Here is a 17,384-nt window from a genome sequence, read left to right on the forward strand (position 1 = left end):
CTTTCTGTTGTGGGAATTGGAATGTTTATGGAGAGAAATACAGCCTAAGTGCACCTAATTTGTAAGAATGTGATTTCTGACATTAACCCAGAAAGCTTCATTTTGATTCATTTGATAACAGATTATGTAAAGATTTAGCACTAGGGAGGAGGTTGCATAAAACTTATTATCTTTTGTTACCTAGGTGGAGAATATTGGTTTAGGTGATTATAAATTGAAACTGAAAGAAAACTTCCATGTTCAGCTGCTGTGTAAATATCTTCAAGGAATCTGTTTCCCAGGGATCAGTCACAGCCCTTAACACTTTCTCATTTGCGTTCTTCAGTATAAGCTGGGTATAGGAAAAAATGTTAAGCTTTTGTAGATCTAGACATGCTGTTTGGGGGTAAGGATGAAGCATCTACTTGAAAAGCCTTTGTAGCAAGTACCACCAGATGCTTTATGAGATGATCCATACTTGTGACCACCGTAATCTTGACTGCCTCTGGAACTTTGTGGATTCTGTTGGTTCTTGTCCCTGCTGTTGTCTCCTCGCCTGGTCTCTGGAATATGAGCTTTCTGGCACTGGCTCCGTACCTAAAGGCTAGCAGTCTTGCCTGTTGTGGACTGGAATGCTATTTCTGCATTAGCAGATAGAACAGACAAGAAGCAGATCCATAGAGCAAAACAGTTGAAGCTGAGTACCTGACATCCATACTGTGTCCTACAGTGTTTGAGACAGCTCTACTCTTGTCTCCTAGATTGAATCACACTGATGGCTGGGAGTGCGTTAGATGGCTCCTGGGGCACATTTTCTAGTTGGATTTCAGCTGAAAGCAATCCAGCTGCCGCACTCCAAGGCCTCTCCATGATACAAATTGAAGTGTAGTAAGCATGAACAATGGGAAAATCCACTCCAAATAGTATTTGCTAATCAGCGCAGACACAACAGTGTACATAAACCCTGCATGGCACATGGTTGGGCAGCCTTCTCTAGGATTGCTATTGTCAGCTGGATGCTTTTAAATGGACTTAACTTGCCTGAATATCCATCTAGGATGTGATGTTTGATGAAAAGGTGAAGAAAAGCATTGTATGGATCTGTGATGTCTCAGAATGACAAACTGTATTAGCACAAGTACTGCATTGGCGTCCAGGCAGATCACAGTGGTATAAATTTTGTTAATCTAAATTCGTCTTAAGCAAGATGATAGACTGTTTGATGGTGATGGATCCTAAACTAATCAGCATTATGTTTCACTTAGAAGAGCAGTTTGGGAGTACAAAGGCACCTAGTGTCCAGGATTTCAGCTTTGTTACTGGTGTGTTGCTTGGTTCAGAGGTGATTTGGTGAGGAAATAAATGTGCTGGGACAGGCTGAACTTTTTTTTTTTTTTTTTTTCTGGACACACTTTTGTGAAAGGCAGTATTTACCTTCTGGAACTCTTGAGTATCCTCCTCCTAAGGCCAGGATTCTTAAACCTGGTTCAGTTTCAAGAAGGAGCTGGTTTAAGCACTGATAAGCATACTTCACAGGTCCTTTTGTTTCTTTGCTCAGCAAAGGATTCCTGTGTTTCAGGGCTGCAGGTATAAACGTGTGTTTATCAATGAGATCACTGATAACTGTGTTGGCTGCTGTCCACACAATTTAGGAAAGCAATTTGTTTCCCGTAAACAGAGGGGAGTGCTGACCAGCTGCATGTTATTGCTGTTGTATGAAATATTTATACCATGAATTGATTTCCTCGCCATGGGTTAAATGCTTAGAACTTCTCATTAGTTCCCAGTCCTGTGTTCTACAAGCACATGCACAGACACCCTGTTGCTGTTACTGATGAAGATTTCCCAAATTCAAAAGTGATTATACCTGCAACAAGGAAGGAAATATTTCCTTCGGTATCACAGTTTGAGGAATCTAGGGGCTCTTTTTTTTAAAGCGTGTGTTTTGGAAGCGTGTGCTCTCATGCTCTTGATGTCATAATGATTTGGAAAGCACCCTCTTGCATTTAGTTCTGTGTTGTTTTGAATGCAAATGTGTGGTAACCCACCAGTTTTACAAAAAACACAGCATCTTATGTTGTTGTATGAAAGCATACATGTGCAGTCATTCATAAACAGTTACAGCGTAATAAAAATGTGGAAATAAACTTGGGTAGCCTATTTAAAGTCAGTGCAGCTGTGATGCTTTATGCTGGGCTGAGGGTCTTCTTCAGATTTGCTCATGATTTTTTCCTCTTAAAGTTACAGCAGAACACCTTCACTCATCTCTGTGTACTGACCTTTCTTATGTGACCTTAGCACCCTTCATATGCTTACAGAGTCCTCTTGGCAGAGGTATTTTAATATAGAGGTATTTGAAAAGCTGTCTCTACTGATAACCATGATAGGTTACCGTGTTGGGGAAATTTTCCACTCCTTTTATGCTTATCTTTACCTATGGCAGGAACTAAGAGTGATTAAATAATATGCAACTAAAATTTATTAGAACAGCTTTGCCCTTCTTTCTCTTTGCAAATTGTCTGCAGATTGTACAACTCTAATATGTTAATGGCTGAAAATTATTTGATTTTTTTTTTAGCAAATATGTTTTGGTCTGCAGATCATTTGAATCACAAATTGTGACTGTTAAGATGAAATATATAACACTACAAATAGAGCTGATTGGGTGTTACAGGAGAACAATTTTTTAGGGAATTTATTGATTTGTCAAAATGAATGTGTTACAGAAACATGCCTATTTGGGGAAAACAAACAAAAACCACTTTGTTGAGAGAAATATCTGTAATCCAGAAATAAATTATTATTTTGAATGCTGCTGACAGCTAGTTTGAGGCTTGGTTCTTTCTGAGGCAGGCTGGACAGTCAGGTTGAAGTCCTTGTTCATACAGGAGAACAGGATCTTCCCTCCTCTGGTGGAGTGCGCTGATGTAGACACTTCATTCTGAGAAAGCAGTTTTGATGCACTCTGCAAAAAATAATTAAGTTGGCAGAATATATAAAATATATAGTTTCAATATTACCTTAAACATGTATTAATAAGGACTAGGGCAAATGGTGGCTCCTATACCTGTCAGTCAAACTTAACTTTTCTTATCATATGTTCTGCTTTTTCATTTAAAAAATCCTTTTTCATTTAAAAAATCCATCCAATGAGATGTGTGGTAGTTGTATTCCCAATACCTCCAAGTATATAATAATAATAATAACAGATTGTTTAAAGGGTCTAAAATCAGCAAGAGAAGTTGCATAATAATTGATGCTTTCACACTGGAATGAAAGCTTTCAGCAGTACTGTTTAATTGTGAGGAAAATGTTTTTTGTTTTTGTTTTTGTTTGTTTGTTTGTTTGGGGGGGCAGGGTGGGAAATATGTGCAGTAGTCCAGAAGGAAAGCTGAAACAGCTTGTGTTTAAAATAAAATTAAAAAATAAAATAATAAAGTATATATTTATTTAATGACATTTGAGAGTATCTTCCTTAGGACACTAGGATTCTTACTCTGTAATGCTATTCAGATTTGCTATAGTACTTTATACTTTTAGTGCTGTGGACATGGAAAATCGTTCTTTTCACTAGCCACAGGCATCTAGAGAGTGGTTGCTGCAGTTCAACATGACAGTCTGTTCCAGACAGATTATACGTAGGAAAATATGGTAAAAATCAATGTAGAGGTACTGATTTCAATGGTGTTAATACCTTTTGCAACAGTTAAGGATTTTGTTCAGAATACTGAATATTTGCTCTCTTCCCAGGGTATATTTCAAGAGTAGCCTAACTGACAGCAATAATTCAAATAGAAAATTCAGGGTAAAGGGAGCTTCAGTCATTTTCTGTCCTAGAAATTAGATTCCTGATCAGTAGCATTCTCAATGTAAGGATGATTCCTTAAGTGAAGTTGGTATCTGCGTAAATACCATGGTGCTTGTCTCCAAGAGCCAGGATGGATACATGTTTCCTACAGTGAATGAGCAGTAAACGAATAGTTTTTCTCTGCAGGTCTCTAATATTTCTCAGAAGAAACCCTGTCACCCCATCACAGTTGGCTGCCTTCTCCAAAATGATGCAAATTCAGTGGCAACTCTAAAGTGTAATTTGCATATATATGATTTGGGTCAAAATTGATAACTATACTGCAAATATTGGAAACATACACATACGGTCCCTGTAGTTTGGTCAGCATTGTGAAGAATTGAAGTTCTTATCCTCTATGTCCTGTATTTTGAATAGTCACAGGTTTCCTCTTGATGAGAGACAAATATCTCTGGCAGGAGGGTATACAGGAAGGTATCTATATCAAGCACTTTGGAACAATTTCTTTTGTTTTTTAACAACTGCTGAAAGAGAAAATTTCGTCATCTTTTTGCTCCCAGATACACGTATGAACTGTATCTCTCCTGTGGGTAGTAAACAGTGATTTTCTTCATAACAGAAGTACCTTATTACAGTGATTAAACTGTAGACCTTCCTTTATTATATATATATATATGTGTATATATATATATATATATATAAAAAAAAGTAAATTGGTGAGCTAAAGAGAATTTACATTACAAATTTGTTTTGGTTTTGTATTCATCAAGCTGTAATTCATGCTCTGAATGCAAAGTCTGTCTACATTGCCCTTTTTACACAGCAGCAATTGGCATTTAAAATAAATGCTGATATTATGATTATAAAAGCGTTATGTCTGTTAGAGCTGTTAATAGTCACATTACTTCATATTTTTTTTTTATTCTACATTTGTCAAAATCCTGGCAGCATACTCAGTGTTAGATTGAATGTTGATATTGTTACTCAACAAGAAGATTGATTATGTCTTAATAGGATGTATTCAATGCATACTACATGCAATTATCATCTTAAATGAACACGAGCATTTATTTAGCATTAACTGAAATTATTTAAATTCAAAGAATTTTTCTCTCTGGTTAGCATTATATTATAAAGGCATTAGTAACAACTATGAGATGGTAGCATACTACTGATATATTAATATGCATGAATACATAGTTTATAAACAGAATTATAAATAGAGGCATTGAGGCCTTGTTGCACTGTTATAGAAAATACTAATATCCATTAAAAAGTACAAAACTATTGGCAGTAAGCATTAAGATAGCTTGTAAATACACTTTAAACTGCCACAGGTGTTTTGAACATTCTGTACAGTTTGTTTCCCAAACAGTGTTTGTTTTGATTTTAGCAACTATTTCATGTCAATTTGGGAATTCCTGTTCTCCCCTTGTTTTTTTAGGTGTTGTGATGTAGTGCCAAATGAAGTCTGTGATGTTGTGACATTGTCTGCTCTTTTCTGTACATACAATGTGTAGGTCTCTTACACAGTATGAAGGTCTGCAGCCAGGAGGAAACACTGGAGAGATAGTTTCTGGGACAGTTTCTTGTGAATCTGCATTTCTTACTCCACTTTTCTTCATATTCAAATAAAACATTTGACCAAAATTTTTGAACTTCAGAAGTTAAACATTTCATTATATGTTAGGCACATAAATAAATGTCTTGATTTTCAAAATGCTGAGTCCATAACCCCAGAGAAATGATGCAAAGCTAAAATTTCATTCATTCATTGGCAAACTGCTTGGTTTAGGAGCTTCAGGAGATTTGAAAAATTTGGTGTACCTCCTTTTGATGGTGTAGAATAGCAAACTCCATTCACTCTTACCTCCTCTCACACATAAATGTAGTTACCATGGCCATCAAGTTTAGCTGAACAACAAATTATTCACTGCTTGGATATGTTTCTTTATTAAAGAATCATGCCACAACATTATTTCTGTTCCTCATTTTGGTGCTGCTTTTTGTGATCTTAATAACACATATCAAGATTTGGACTGTTACTGCCGTTGGTGTGAAGCACTATCAATGGCTTGCATCAATTAAGTCATGTAGGTTTTTTTTCCTGTATCTGAAGGAAATATTAAAAGCTTAAACCTTGGCAGAAAATCATAATTATCTGGTTCCGTTCTCCACTACCTACAAGTTATCATCTGGTTTATTCTAATTGCATGTACCCACACTGAACTGTTTATGTTCCTCTGTTGTGATTAGATCCTGCTGGCTTTGTCAGGAATCTGAAAATCTAAAAAAAGTGCCTTTCTGGCATCTTGATGCTTACCAGTGCTGATCCAGCTATGTCAAGACGGCAGGGGAGTGCAATCTGATACCACTGTTAGCACTGGAGAGAATGGCAGTGGGTAGACCTCCAAAGAAAAGCACTCAAGACACAGCTCACCTCCTTGGCAATCCAAACAATTTGCCAGCGTCACCCCTGCAGTGGCTAAATGACTGCAGTGAAAATTTATGGGGAAATGAATGGATCTCCTGCTGTAATTATACAAACTCTCTCAACAGTGTTACCCTCCACACAGTCACAGCTGATAAATACTAAGCCACACAAAAAGCAACTTAATGTTTATTTATTCAAAATAATCTATTTTCCTTTTTAGCTGCAGATCTACTTTCTTGAGAGTTGATGTGTATTTAGGTTACTAATGTCTCATTAGCAAATAGCATTAATTGGATTGCTTTTGCAGGACTGTGTTCTAGGGACTAGGTCACTTGGAGAAACAGGAGGCCTGGGTTTAGTGACAGGTGATGTCAGGGTAGGGCAGCGGTCTGTGCAACTGTGGGTCCCCAAATCCTCCCATTAGTGGCGTGCTGTATTTTTCCCTGGACCGTACAGTGTAGTAGGGATGGAGGAGGGAGGAAAGGCTGATGGTGGAGGTGAAGGAGGGCTGCTTTTCTCCTCCATGGCCATCCTCCACAGGCACTCATTTCTCACACGGCAGGAGCAGGCACAGGGAGAGGGAAGCGACCAGGAGCTGCCAGGCCAGCACTGCCCCCCAGCCCTGGTGGGACCCGCACAGGTCTGGGCCCTCCATAGCATCACCTGCTGAGGAACACAGATCCCCAGTCCCATGTCCCAGGATTTATCAGGATGTGATAAATCACAGTCCAAGTAATTGCTGCTTGTGACTGAGCTGAATTACTGGGCTAGGAGCATGAGAAATGCTGAAGAGGCCTTTACATGCATCTCCAAGTGTGAAGAGAATATCTGATGGGAACAAGCCTCTGCTCTTGGGTTTGGACGTGTTAAGAGTTGCTTTCTCTAACAAAGCAAATATTTAGTGACAGAACTAGATGTAGAAAGTGCTGCATAGCAGGAAAGTGTGAAGTGTTCATAATGATACGAAATACTACTCAAAATTCGATGTTTTTCAGATTCCATTGCAAGCTTAAACATTGGACTCCTGTCACAGATATTTTTGCTGCAGTAGACACAATTTCTAGCATAAATGGGCTTGCTTTCAACAGAAAATGGGACAGTTTTCAAAGGAAAAAAGGCCAATTTGTGAGTAAAAATGGGCCTCTTTTTGAGCAAAAGGTTTATAAACATGAAGCACTAAATGGCTTTTTGCAATTTTTCCATGCAATAATAAAAACTTGCTAATGAAAATAATGAAAAAGTTACAGTTAGGGGAGGGGAGAGAGGTTCCATGCAGTTTTCAATACTTTGAAAACATTTTAGAAAAGAAATATATATGAAAACTGTAAATCTTGTTCCACTCTATAACTTGAATTTGTGTTTGAGAAATGTCAGTAATATTTCTTTGTGTATATTTCTCTTATGATATAAATCAAAATCCTGTTCTGAGTTTGCTGACTTCTGAGATGAATTTCATGGAACAATGTTGTAAGACTTAAGGAAATACTTTTCTTAGGATCCCCTTAGTGCCAATGGGACCCAATTTTCCAGTAGTCCATATGTTTTTTGAACTAAATATATCTTCTGGCTTGACTCATTGATTTCACATGCAAAGATATTGCTTCATATAGGCGATCAGATGAGGAACTGGTCTGGTTGCCTTTGTTCTGGCCTAGAAATGCTTCAGGATTGAAGTACTAAGCAATTAGGGTCCCCCTTTTACACATGTTCCAAGAAAGATGTTGTGATGTACCCAGGAGAATATACAAAGTACCATTTAGTGAATGCTTTCCAATCAGCTGTGGAGCAGACTGTGTGGCCCAGAGGTTGCTAACCTTTGCTTAGAGGTTGCTATTGTAGAGATGAAAATTAACTATTTTCTAAATTTTAAACAGTGAGAGGTTCTCTGCTGTGGGATAAGCTCTACTCCAGCTTTTTTGATTCTGCTTTATAAAGAAGCGTATGGGTGGCAGACAGATCACGATGTTGCTATATGGAATTTCACACCATTTTTCTCCCTGCCTGTTAATTCTCTGGAAGACTGTTAACTGAAGGACATAGAAGAGTGATGTCAAAGATGTGCAGCCTTGGTTCTTGTATGCATAGATGGCTGACAGAGCTAGTCTGAGGTTAAAAAAGCAGTTGAGCTGTAGTGCCCTGGCCACCCTTTCAGGTGCCATTATGTACCATTGCACCTGAGCTCCAGACTTGTTTTTCAAGGAAGTTTTGAAAAACCCCCCGAGCACTGGTGATCCTTACCATATAGCTTTAAAGGTGACTGCAGCACTTTCCATCTGTGTCCTCCATTGATGATGCAGCACATATGGTCTCTGTGCAGATGGTTCCATATGAGGCAGCCATACAAATGTGGAAAATATTCATTTTCATTAGGTGCCCAGTCTTGTCTCTAGTGAAATCCATGTCAAAACTCTCTATGAGCTCCATGAGAGCAGGTTCTGATGCTAATAACTCCCTTTGATTGGATGTCCTAATACTCAGTTGTCCAGTGAGCATACAGATGTACTTCATGTCTAATGTCAGGGAGGTGAATTACATACGCTGTAACATTTCTGCTGCAGCGTAGTGGCCATAATTTTTTTCAAAGTCATGGCTGTAGGTAAAATAAAGGTTGCTTTTCCTCTGTGCAGTTAGTTCTATCTACCTCTACAAGAAGTAGACAATTGGATCAGTAACCATGACACAAAAAGTGGCTTAATAGATGTAAAATTGTTAACATTACTGTTCACATTTGTTTTGTAGAACAGGCATGTTTTGCCTGTTTTAGGAACTACGTTCTTGTTTCTTACAGGGAAGCAAATGTAGATTACCATTCTAAATGCTAATATTCAGAATGAATGAGATTTAATAAAATAAAATGAAATGAATGTATATGTAGATTGTGACATCAGTATTTAATTATATACCCATCATAATACTAAGGAGGCAACTCCTAGATACCGGTGCAGTGAAGTGAAAGCTTACTCTGAAAGAGCAGGTATATTTTAATTTCTTCCCTCTTTACTAATCTTCCTGAATATCAGGATAGGTTATATACTGTTTACCAATATTCACCTGTATTCCTTCCTATTATATTCCAAAGAAGGTTTCCATCCTTACAGCTGAAGTTCAGAGGTTTTGCTTCTGCTTTGCTAAAACCTGAACGATGTCATCATATCCATTTCTATGCTATGTTTTGTCAGACCAAATTAAGTTTCAGATTTTGTTAATTTTAATGTGAAGTAAAAGTAGTATGTAATTGTTTGGTTTCTTGAACCATTTCGTTTTCTGTTATTTTTCAGACTATGGAAACCCCAAAATATGAGCTGGTTATAGGAGCTAAGGATATGGGAGGTCATGATGTGGGGCTAACTGGAACAGCAACTGCCACTATTCTTATTGATGACAAAAATGACCATCCACCAGAATTTACCAAGAAGGAGGTAAGAGTTTGCTATCTGTGTTCTATAAACTGTTGCATGTAATTGTAATTAATACAGAAATGTTCCTAATGGAAGAGGAAAATACTTAGACTTTTTTAGCTCAATGTGAGGGACTTTCCAAGAGCTGCTCTTTTACATTAATAAATTGGTATGCATCATTTCTAAAGCACAGTGCAACCACAAGGTAAAAAAATATGTCAAGGGATATCATTGAGAGGTTGGCTAGTGGGATGAAAACCTGTACAAGTTTGCTAATGGTAACTTTCTCGTTTTGTTCCTATGGGGAAAACAGAGTGTTCCCTCCAGCCTGCATTCTAGCTTAGGGCTTTTAATGATAGGGAACATGAATGAAAGCAGTGTATTTTGTCCTGACTTCAGCACTTCTGTGAGAAAGCTAGTCTTGTCAGTTCTGTAATGAAAAATCCAGTCCTGAAAGCGTTAAATTCAACCTACAGGTGGAATTCTTAAGGAGAGTTTTTGTTGTTGTTGTTTTCCCCTGCATGTTGAATTCCACGGAACAATATTGAAAAGTCTGTAACAAAACAAAATATTCACTGCCTGCCAGATTGTGTGGAACTGCTACAGCCAAGTTTCTGGCTTCAGGGAAAGCATCCACCCAATTTCCTGCCCTTCCCACACTACTCTTTTCCCTCACCTACATTTATTATTAGTGTGCATTTTTTTTTTTTTTTTTTTTGGTTCTGGTATCTGGAGAAAATTAAAGAGTGTCTGAAGTTTTACCTAATAACAGCTGTTTTGGATTCTGCTATAAATTTTTTCCTGAAGCTGTGCAGGTTTTAAGGAATGTTCCCAAAAGATGAGAAGTAAGCACTAGGGTTGCTGATTTTCAGGTAATTTTAGAAGAAGAAAATGAGAGCCTGTTGTTGTAAAAGTCTTGTTTTTTCTTCTTTAGGTATGTTTTTTTTTCCTTTATATATCTTTTTTTTTCCTTTTTTTTTTTTTTTTTAGCAGTTTGACAACAGATTATATTGAAATAAATTACTGCCATTTTACTTAATTACTTATTTTATAAATGCAAATTGGATAAGTTAAAAAAGAAGGGAAAAAAAGATTAATATAAAAAAAAGATTAATATATATATTAATATAAAAAAGATTAATATATATATATTTAAGTCAAAAAGAATAAGAAATAAGAAACAGTGACAATTTTGCCGACAGGAATGTTAGCTTTCACTAATCAATGGCAATAGCTATAATTACTTGCTTTGGCAAGACCATTACAGCCACCTGAAAAGTACTACGAAGAGCCTTATCCAAACCTTTCAAGTATGTACATGATAACGAAGTGGCATTGATCTAACCCTTAATTCCCATAGAATTGCCCTTTGGATCAGGCTTTCAGTTCTCTGAAAGCTGTTTCCTGACAACCTGTATTTGAAATATATTTAAAACATCTGTATTATTTTAGCCTTCTGGAACATAATTAACAATGTATAAGGACAACTACTTATGTTTAGAAATAATTCATTGTATTCATCAACAGTGCAGAAAATTCATGCCATTCAGAGTACTATTTACTTGAATTTCCAAACTTTGCTTTCAAAACAAGAAATCTGCTTTAATTATATATCCTGTTTTTGTATATTTTACATATCCTTAATATTTTTCTCTGGTAATTCAGGATAATGTTAAAATCTTGGGTGTCTAGTAGATGAAGTAGGTCCTTAATCTACCGATAGATGGTATCTGTTTCTGTGGAAGTTCAGAAATGTTTATAAATTCATTCCAGTCAATGATACTAAAAGGTAGTCTGTACTCTTAGGAGGCTGGCTGGTTGGGTCATTTTAGAAACAATTTGTTTGAGAGACAACATTATCTTTGAAAAGTCTGGTCTTATATGCTTGTCTTACAATTTATATGTTACTCAAATTTTACTGTAGAGATGACATGTATTTTATATATATATATATACAGTATGACATGGTTTTGAACCTTTAGCCACTCTTTAGAGATGTTAATGACCTCATCAATCTTCACTCTACCTTGCTAAGTCATATTCTTATTCCATGAATAAGGCAGGAAAACTCAGTGTTTAGGCATATGGTATTGGACCCCGTTTTGAACATATGCTCTATTTAAAATATGTAGTGTAAGAGGAGGGAGAGTGTCTAGTAATAAAGCTAATGCCACTTTCTTGGTCTTACTGTTTAAAGTACTTAGCTATTTTTTTTAAATACTAGTTGTCTACCACATACTGTGATACCATTGATTTGAAGAAGACCTGAAAGAACAAGACATATTCTACAAGATAATTTTGAATTAGAAAGCTCAAATACAGTAAATCTGAAGGTTTGATTTTTATACATACTTAGAGATTGGCTGCTCTAGCATTTGGTTTATATAGTATTGCTGTATTTTCCCAGCTATCTTCCTTCTCTTTAAAAATACTTCCTCTCAGTACCTTTTTCCATTTTATAAAACAAATGAATATTTACTGACCTGTGTTTTCTTCTGACAGTAAATTTCTGCCTGGCATAGCTCTGCCTTTATTTGTCATATGCTTTTGATGTAGCTTGATTAAGCCAAGTTTTCAATGCATTCTCTTCATCTGTAAACACAGGGTCAAATTCATTACTGATACAACACAGGGAAGGACAATAAAGTTGTAACTGGATTGTATTCTAAATATTTTTTCACCAAAGGTTAAACAAAAATCTGGACACTCTATTAGTACAATATGAGGCAGTACAGGTTCTGGACTAAATGTTTTGTTGAATGTATTGCTATACATAATCTCAAAAATATATTATTTCAGTAACATTAATGCTAAGCCAAAAGGTTAATGATTTTTTGAGCCTCCTCCTAAGCTGAAAATTTGTGTATTTCTATATATACTTTTTTCCAAGAAGCCTTGAATGTATTAAAAGATACATCTTTTAGTCCTCAGTTCAAGGCAATCTCAACCATGCGTGAACATGTCTTTGTCAATTGAAGATGAGTTTTATCTCTTGACACTGGAGTGATCTCTTCCTCTTTTTTCTTACAAAGCCTATGACTGTATTGTGTATTTTTGGATCTAAACCTAAGCAGTGGTACTTTTCCACGTACTCATATGTACTGTATTTATTCCTTGGAGGCAAGAACCTTATACATTTATTCAAAATGCACATTAATGGGTTTTATTTGATATTTTCAGAAAGGTCTAAATGCTCCTTTGCTGCTGTACACAGCTTTGCAGGAGGTTCTATTGAGTTTATTCAAGTTTTCTTGGAAGAGGAAGTGTTCATCTAGTGAATCTGTTCTTCCATCTGCTATTATTTTTTCCCTAGTATACCACAACCATACCATTCTGATGCAATTGTGGCCTTTGTGCTTAGGGAAAAAATCATTGGTGCTTTAGGACATAACTACAGAAGTTGAGCAACATGGCTGTGATCCAGCAAAGCACTTCCATTAACTTCAGAGGAATTGTTAAAGCCCTTGAGATTATAAGTATGTGTCAGGTACTTTGATGGGTTAATGTATTAGACGTTGCTTCGTGAGATTCAGCCCAGTTAATTATTTTGTTACTGCCCCATCACTATATACATCTCTCAAAAGATCTGCCTTGTTCTGTTTCTTGTATATACTTACCCCTACTGTTCATAATAGGCTCTGAGCAGTGCAAAAATCCGTTCAGACTTGCAAACTCTACCCTTCTCCCTCCAGGGGTTTAAATAATTTCATCTTTAATGCCTAAAAGAGCAATGTTTTAAAAACTCCTCCAAAAATCCTTGAGTGAAGTAACAGGGTCTACCATTTAAAACATTACAATGGCCAGGACATTGTGCCAGGTTTAAATTACAGAGAATGAAAATAGAGATATTTGTAAAGTTCACATTTTTTTTTTTTAAGGAAGATTTTTTTTTTAATTTACAATCATATTTCTGTAATAGGAAAGAGTTTTTAAATGAAATTTATGAATAATTAGTGTATACAACATGTTTTTCGTACCACAAAGAACAATTTGGCATTTCCTTTCCAACAAGTTAAGGCCTTAGGCTGGACTTTTTTTTAGTAGAAGGGGACTACTTCTTTGAAAAGAAGTAATGAAGCAAAGCATGGAGCAGAAATTAATCTTTCTGGAAAATTTGATATCTGGTTTGTGCACTAACGGATATTCAAACCATGCAGGAATGAATTAGACTGAACGAATGCTAATGGTGCTGGTATTGTTTTTAAACCTAGCAAATTAAGAAAAAATATTTTATTGTATCACTTTAACAACTGAGGACAGGCAGCTGCAGTGTTGTGTGCCTGCAAAACCATGATTTTAGTCTAAAGCTAATGTCACTGTAGTTGAAGAGGGATGAAGGATGAACAACATAGCATCTGCTGGAAGGCACAAGCTGGCAAATACTTCTATTGCATCTGTTGCTGTAGGCATTGTTCTGGCCAGTCCTTCCCCCCCAAGACACAGTGGAGGAAAACCCAGCTTGTTTCAATATGACAGTGATATGTACTTTGCCCCTTTCCTGTCTCTTCGTCCTCCATCTCAAAAAAAAAAAAAAAAAAGGTTCTAGGAATCCTGTTTCTGTTTCTGATCTTACACTACTCCTGACCGGTATATGTACTCAAACATGGAATTCCACTGAACTCCTTTGCCTTTCTCTCATGGCTGCCGTCAATATTTTTTTTAAAGTATCTCTTCCCAAAGGAAGAGGCTTCCATTGCTCCTCTTTAGTAGTACAATATTTTTCCCTAATATAGGATATATTGCCTTTCCTTAGCAAATGTTTTCTGGGACTGGAGAGAAGAATGCAGTGATGTGGGTTAAGGGGATGATTCTTCTATAGGCCACGTAATTCTCATATCTGTCCTTCACTACAGATCTGGGACATCCACTTCTGGGACAAAGTAATGTAAAATACAAAGAATTCTGTAACACCAGGAGAGTAAGATTTTTCCTATTTTAGATTTTAGGGATAGATGAATGTAGTAGTTTTTTTTTTTTTTTCTTTTTTTTTTTCTAACGTCATGCAAAACGATCTTTCCAGTTAAGTGATTTTTCCAGTTAAATAAGGAAGCTTGCCTCCTGTGAACACAATGAAATTTGTATAATTTGACAAAACATCACTACAGTGATATTTGAGATATACCGATGCTGTAAGTCTTAAATGAAAAATATGATTTGCTCACATTTGAATACCTACTGACTAATGGTTTATAAAAGAGTAATAAATGACTAATGTGTGCTTTAATAAATGATTCATCAATTCCTGTAGAGACCTGTAAGCGAATAGGTTGCTTGTCACCATGATTTATGATGACTTCCAGCACTGTCTTCTGATTCAGTCGTGCTACCCACTGGGGTAAAACAGCCCCTGGAGTACAATATGTATCTCCGTCTGCTCGTGGTTCGAAGAGGATATGAGACTTTCAGAGCACCATCTGGAGAGATTTATTTTTCAACTCAGGCAGTTGAGAAACACGCTTGTAGCTTTGAGAGCCCCTCTTGATTCTCGGTATAGCCTAGCTCATGTTGAAGACCAAATCCTGAGTTAAAAGTTCTACTGAGGTTCCTCCTGGCTTTCTTTTCCATACTCACTCTAGAAAATTACTTAGACATAATATTATTGTTTTCCATGATATACATACCTTAGAAACACACGCCAGATCTGTCCATTCAGTTTGCTCATTTGAAAACAATAAATCTTGTTTTCCCTTGTTCAGTGATCTGGAAGTCAACCCCGGTCTTACTTGTGAAAGTAAGTAAGTAATTCCCCTTACAGGGGAAATGTTGCCTTTTGGGACTCCTAAATAATGTCACTGCTTTGTGTGTTTTATCAGAGAGATGGACCCTGTGTTTGGACACTAACAGTTCTGTTAATGGTACATGATTCCCCTTGCAATTTTCTCCTCTAGACCCTTACATGTATTTTGGAGAAATCACTAGCAAGAGCTATACCTGTATGCAAAAATCTTAGCAAGTGTGCTGTGCTTTGACTAACACACAGTGCAGGAGCATGACAAGGTACCAGCCCTCTTTAACTTTCTTTTACTTTTCGTCTGGGAGGGAAGTGAGCATGTAAGCCAGACTGAATGCAAGGAAAAGACCAGTAGGAGCTGCCAGCATGGCTCAGCAAGGTGGTGAGAACATGCTGGCCTGGCTTTTTCCTGTTTCACACACCATTCTCTCATGCTAGGCATTGGAAGGCCAGATGACTGAGCTGGGGTACGTGAGCAGCAATAAGTAGACCCGAACAGATGAAAAGAAGCAGTTGCCAGGCTAATAATTAAGAAATAGAGCTGTGCTGTGGCCTAAACAATATGAGAATCAGCTTTAAGTTCTAGCAGCCTGTTCAAGTTGGAGCAAACTGTCCCCAGTACCGCTTTGTCACAAAAAATAGTTTTGTAGAATGGATAAAACCATTTTAGTAAAATCACATGGACAAAATGCATGCTGGAATTTCTGTTTGGCTCCCATTTTTGGACTTAAAATGTATGTATGCAGAAAGCAGAAATCTCATAGAAACTCAACAGAGCAGGACATAGCTCTACAGGTGTCAGTAAACTCTGGCATAAAGAACAGCTTTAGCACAAGGCCGTCCTTGTTTTTTCTAGAACCATAAATACAGCTAGCAAGTCTTCTGAAGTGTACCTTAACCTTCAGAACCCCCCTATGCTAGATAAGTATTTGCACTGGCCTTTTCATTCAGTTTTACTTGCTCGTCATACTCTTGGAGCAGCCCACCAATACACTTGCCATGGCTGAAGCCCAGGTGTCCAAGAGTCCCCCAGAAAACAGCTGAAAGACACTACCTGGTGTATTTTTCACATGTAAAGGGTAGAATTCAATGAAAATTTATCTGATAATGGAAAATAGAAGAAATGTGATCAAGGCAGGATTGATATTCCTACGTCATCCTTGTAAACTGTCTCTCTCACCTGTTCTTAAAACATCCAGAGACTGAGAATGAACAGATTTATCTATCTGTTCCTGTTCAAACCTTAACAGTAAAAAAAATCTGCATAATCTGATTTTAGCTTCTTTTGCCAGAATTTAAGATTATTGCATCTTCTGTTGTCCTCAGATATGGAGGGCAAATTATGCCCTTCATGTCTTTTTTATTCATGTGTAAAAATGGACATGCGTGGAGAAGACTTGTAGCTCAGAATATATTATTTCTTTCTTAAAAGAAAGAAATTTCTTTTAAGAAATTCTTCTATTTCTTCTTCTATTTCTTCTTAAAAGAAAGAAATAATCCTTCTGTTAAACCTGTGACATTCATTTTTCTCCCATAAATATTAACTCAGGAGATTAGTTGAAAACAGAAGAGATGAAGTTGTCCCATAACTGACTCGTGTTCTTTCATGTTTAAACGAAGACAAAGATACAGATGTAAATATGTTTCTACTAGAGTTCATTTGCAAAGTACATAGTAATTTAGTTTGGAAAGTATCTATTAGTCAAGTGGAAAGCTATTTATCAAATCAATGTGAAAGGAAACAAGCATCTAAATGGTGATTTTTTATTTTTATTTTTTATTTTTTTGTAAATGAAGACTGAGCTTTCTGTTCTCACTGCAAAAATAACACATTATTTGAAATTTACATTCTCTAGTTCTATATGGTTAATAATTGGTCATTGTTCATTCATGTGTTACCATCCAAGGCATTCAGAGTTTCCTCCACTGTTGTGAGCTTCAAAACTCTTCCAAAATCACATAAGCAGTTTAAGAATCTAAGTCTTGAAATAACCCAGGCATTTTGATCTAGTTTTTAGAATAATTTTAGATGCG

At 36.7% G+C, this 17,384-nt stretch overlaps 1 protein-coding gene across 4 annotated transcripts in view; it reads left to right on the plus strand.

Annotated features, from left to right (window-relative positions):
• CDH13 (cadherin 13) overlaps nt 1-17,384 on the plus strand; it is a 475,482-nt gene that overhangs the window by 375,441 nt on the left and 82,657 nt on the right. For all 4 annotated transcript variants that reach the window (XM_035336422.1, XM_035336423.1, XM_035336424.1 and 1 more), the window contains one exon: nt 9,500-9,640. In XM_035336422.1, coding sequence (XP_035192313.1) covers nt 9,500-9,640 — 141 coding nt within the window. The remainder of the gene's footprint in view (nt 1-9,499; nt 9,641-17,384) is intronic.

Source organism: Oxyura jamaicensis, chromosome 11 (genome assembly GCF_011077185.1).
Source record: "Oxyura jamaicensis isolate SHBP4307 breed ruddy duck chromosome 11, BPBGC_Ojam_1.0, whole genome shotgun sequence".
In the NCBI taxonomy this organism is placed as follows: Eukaryota; Metazoa; Chordata; class Aves; order Anseriformes; family Anatidae; genus Oxyura; species Oxyura jamaicensis.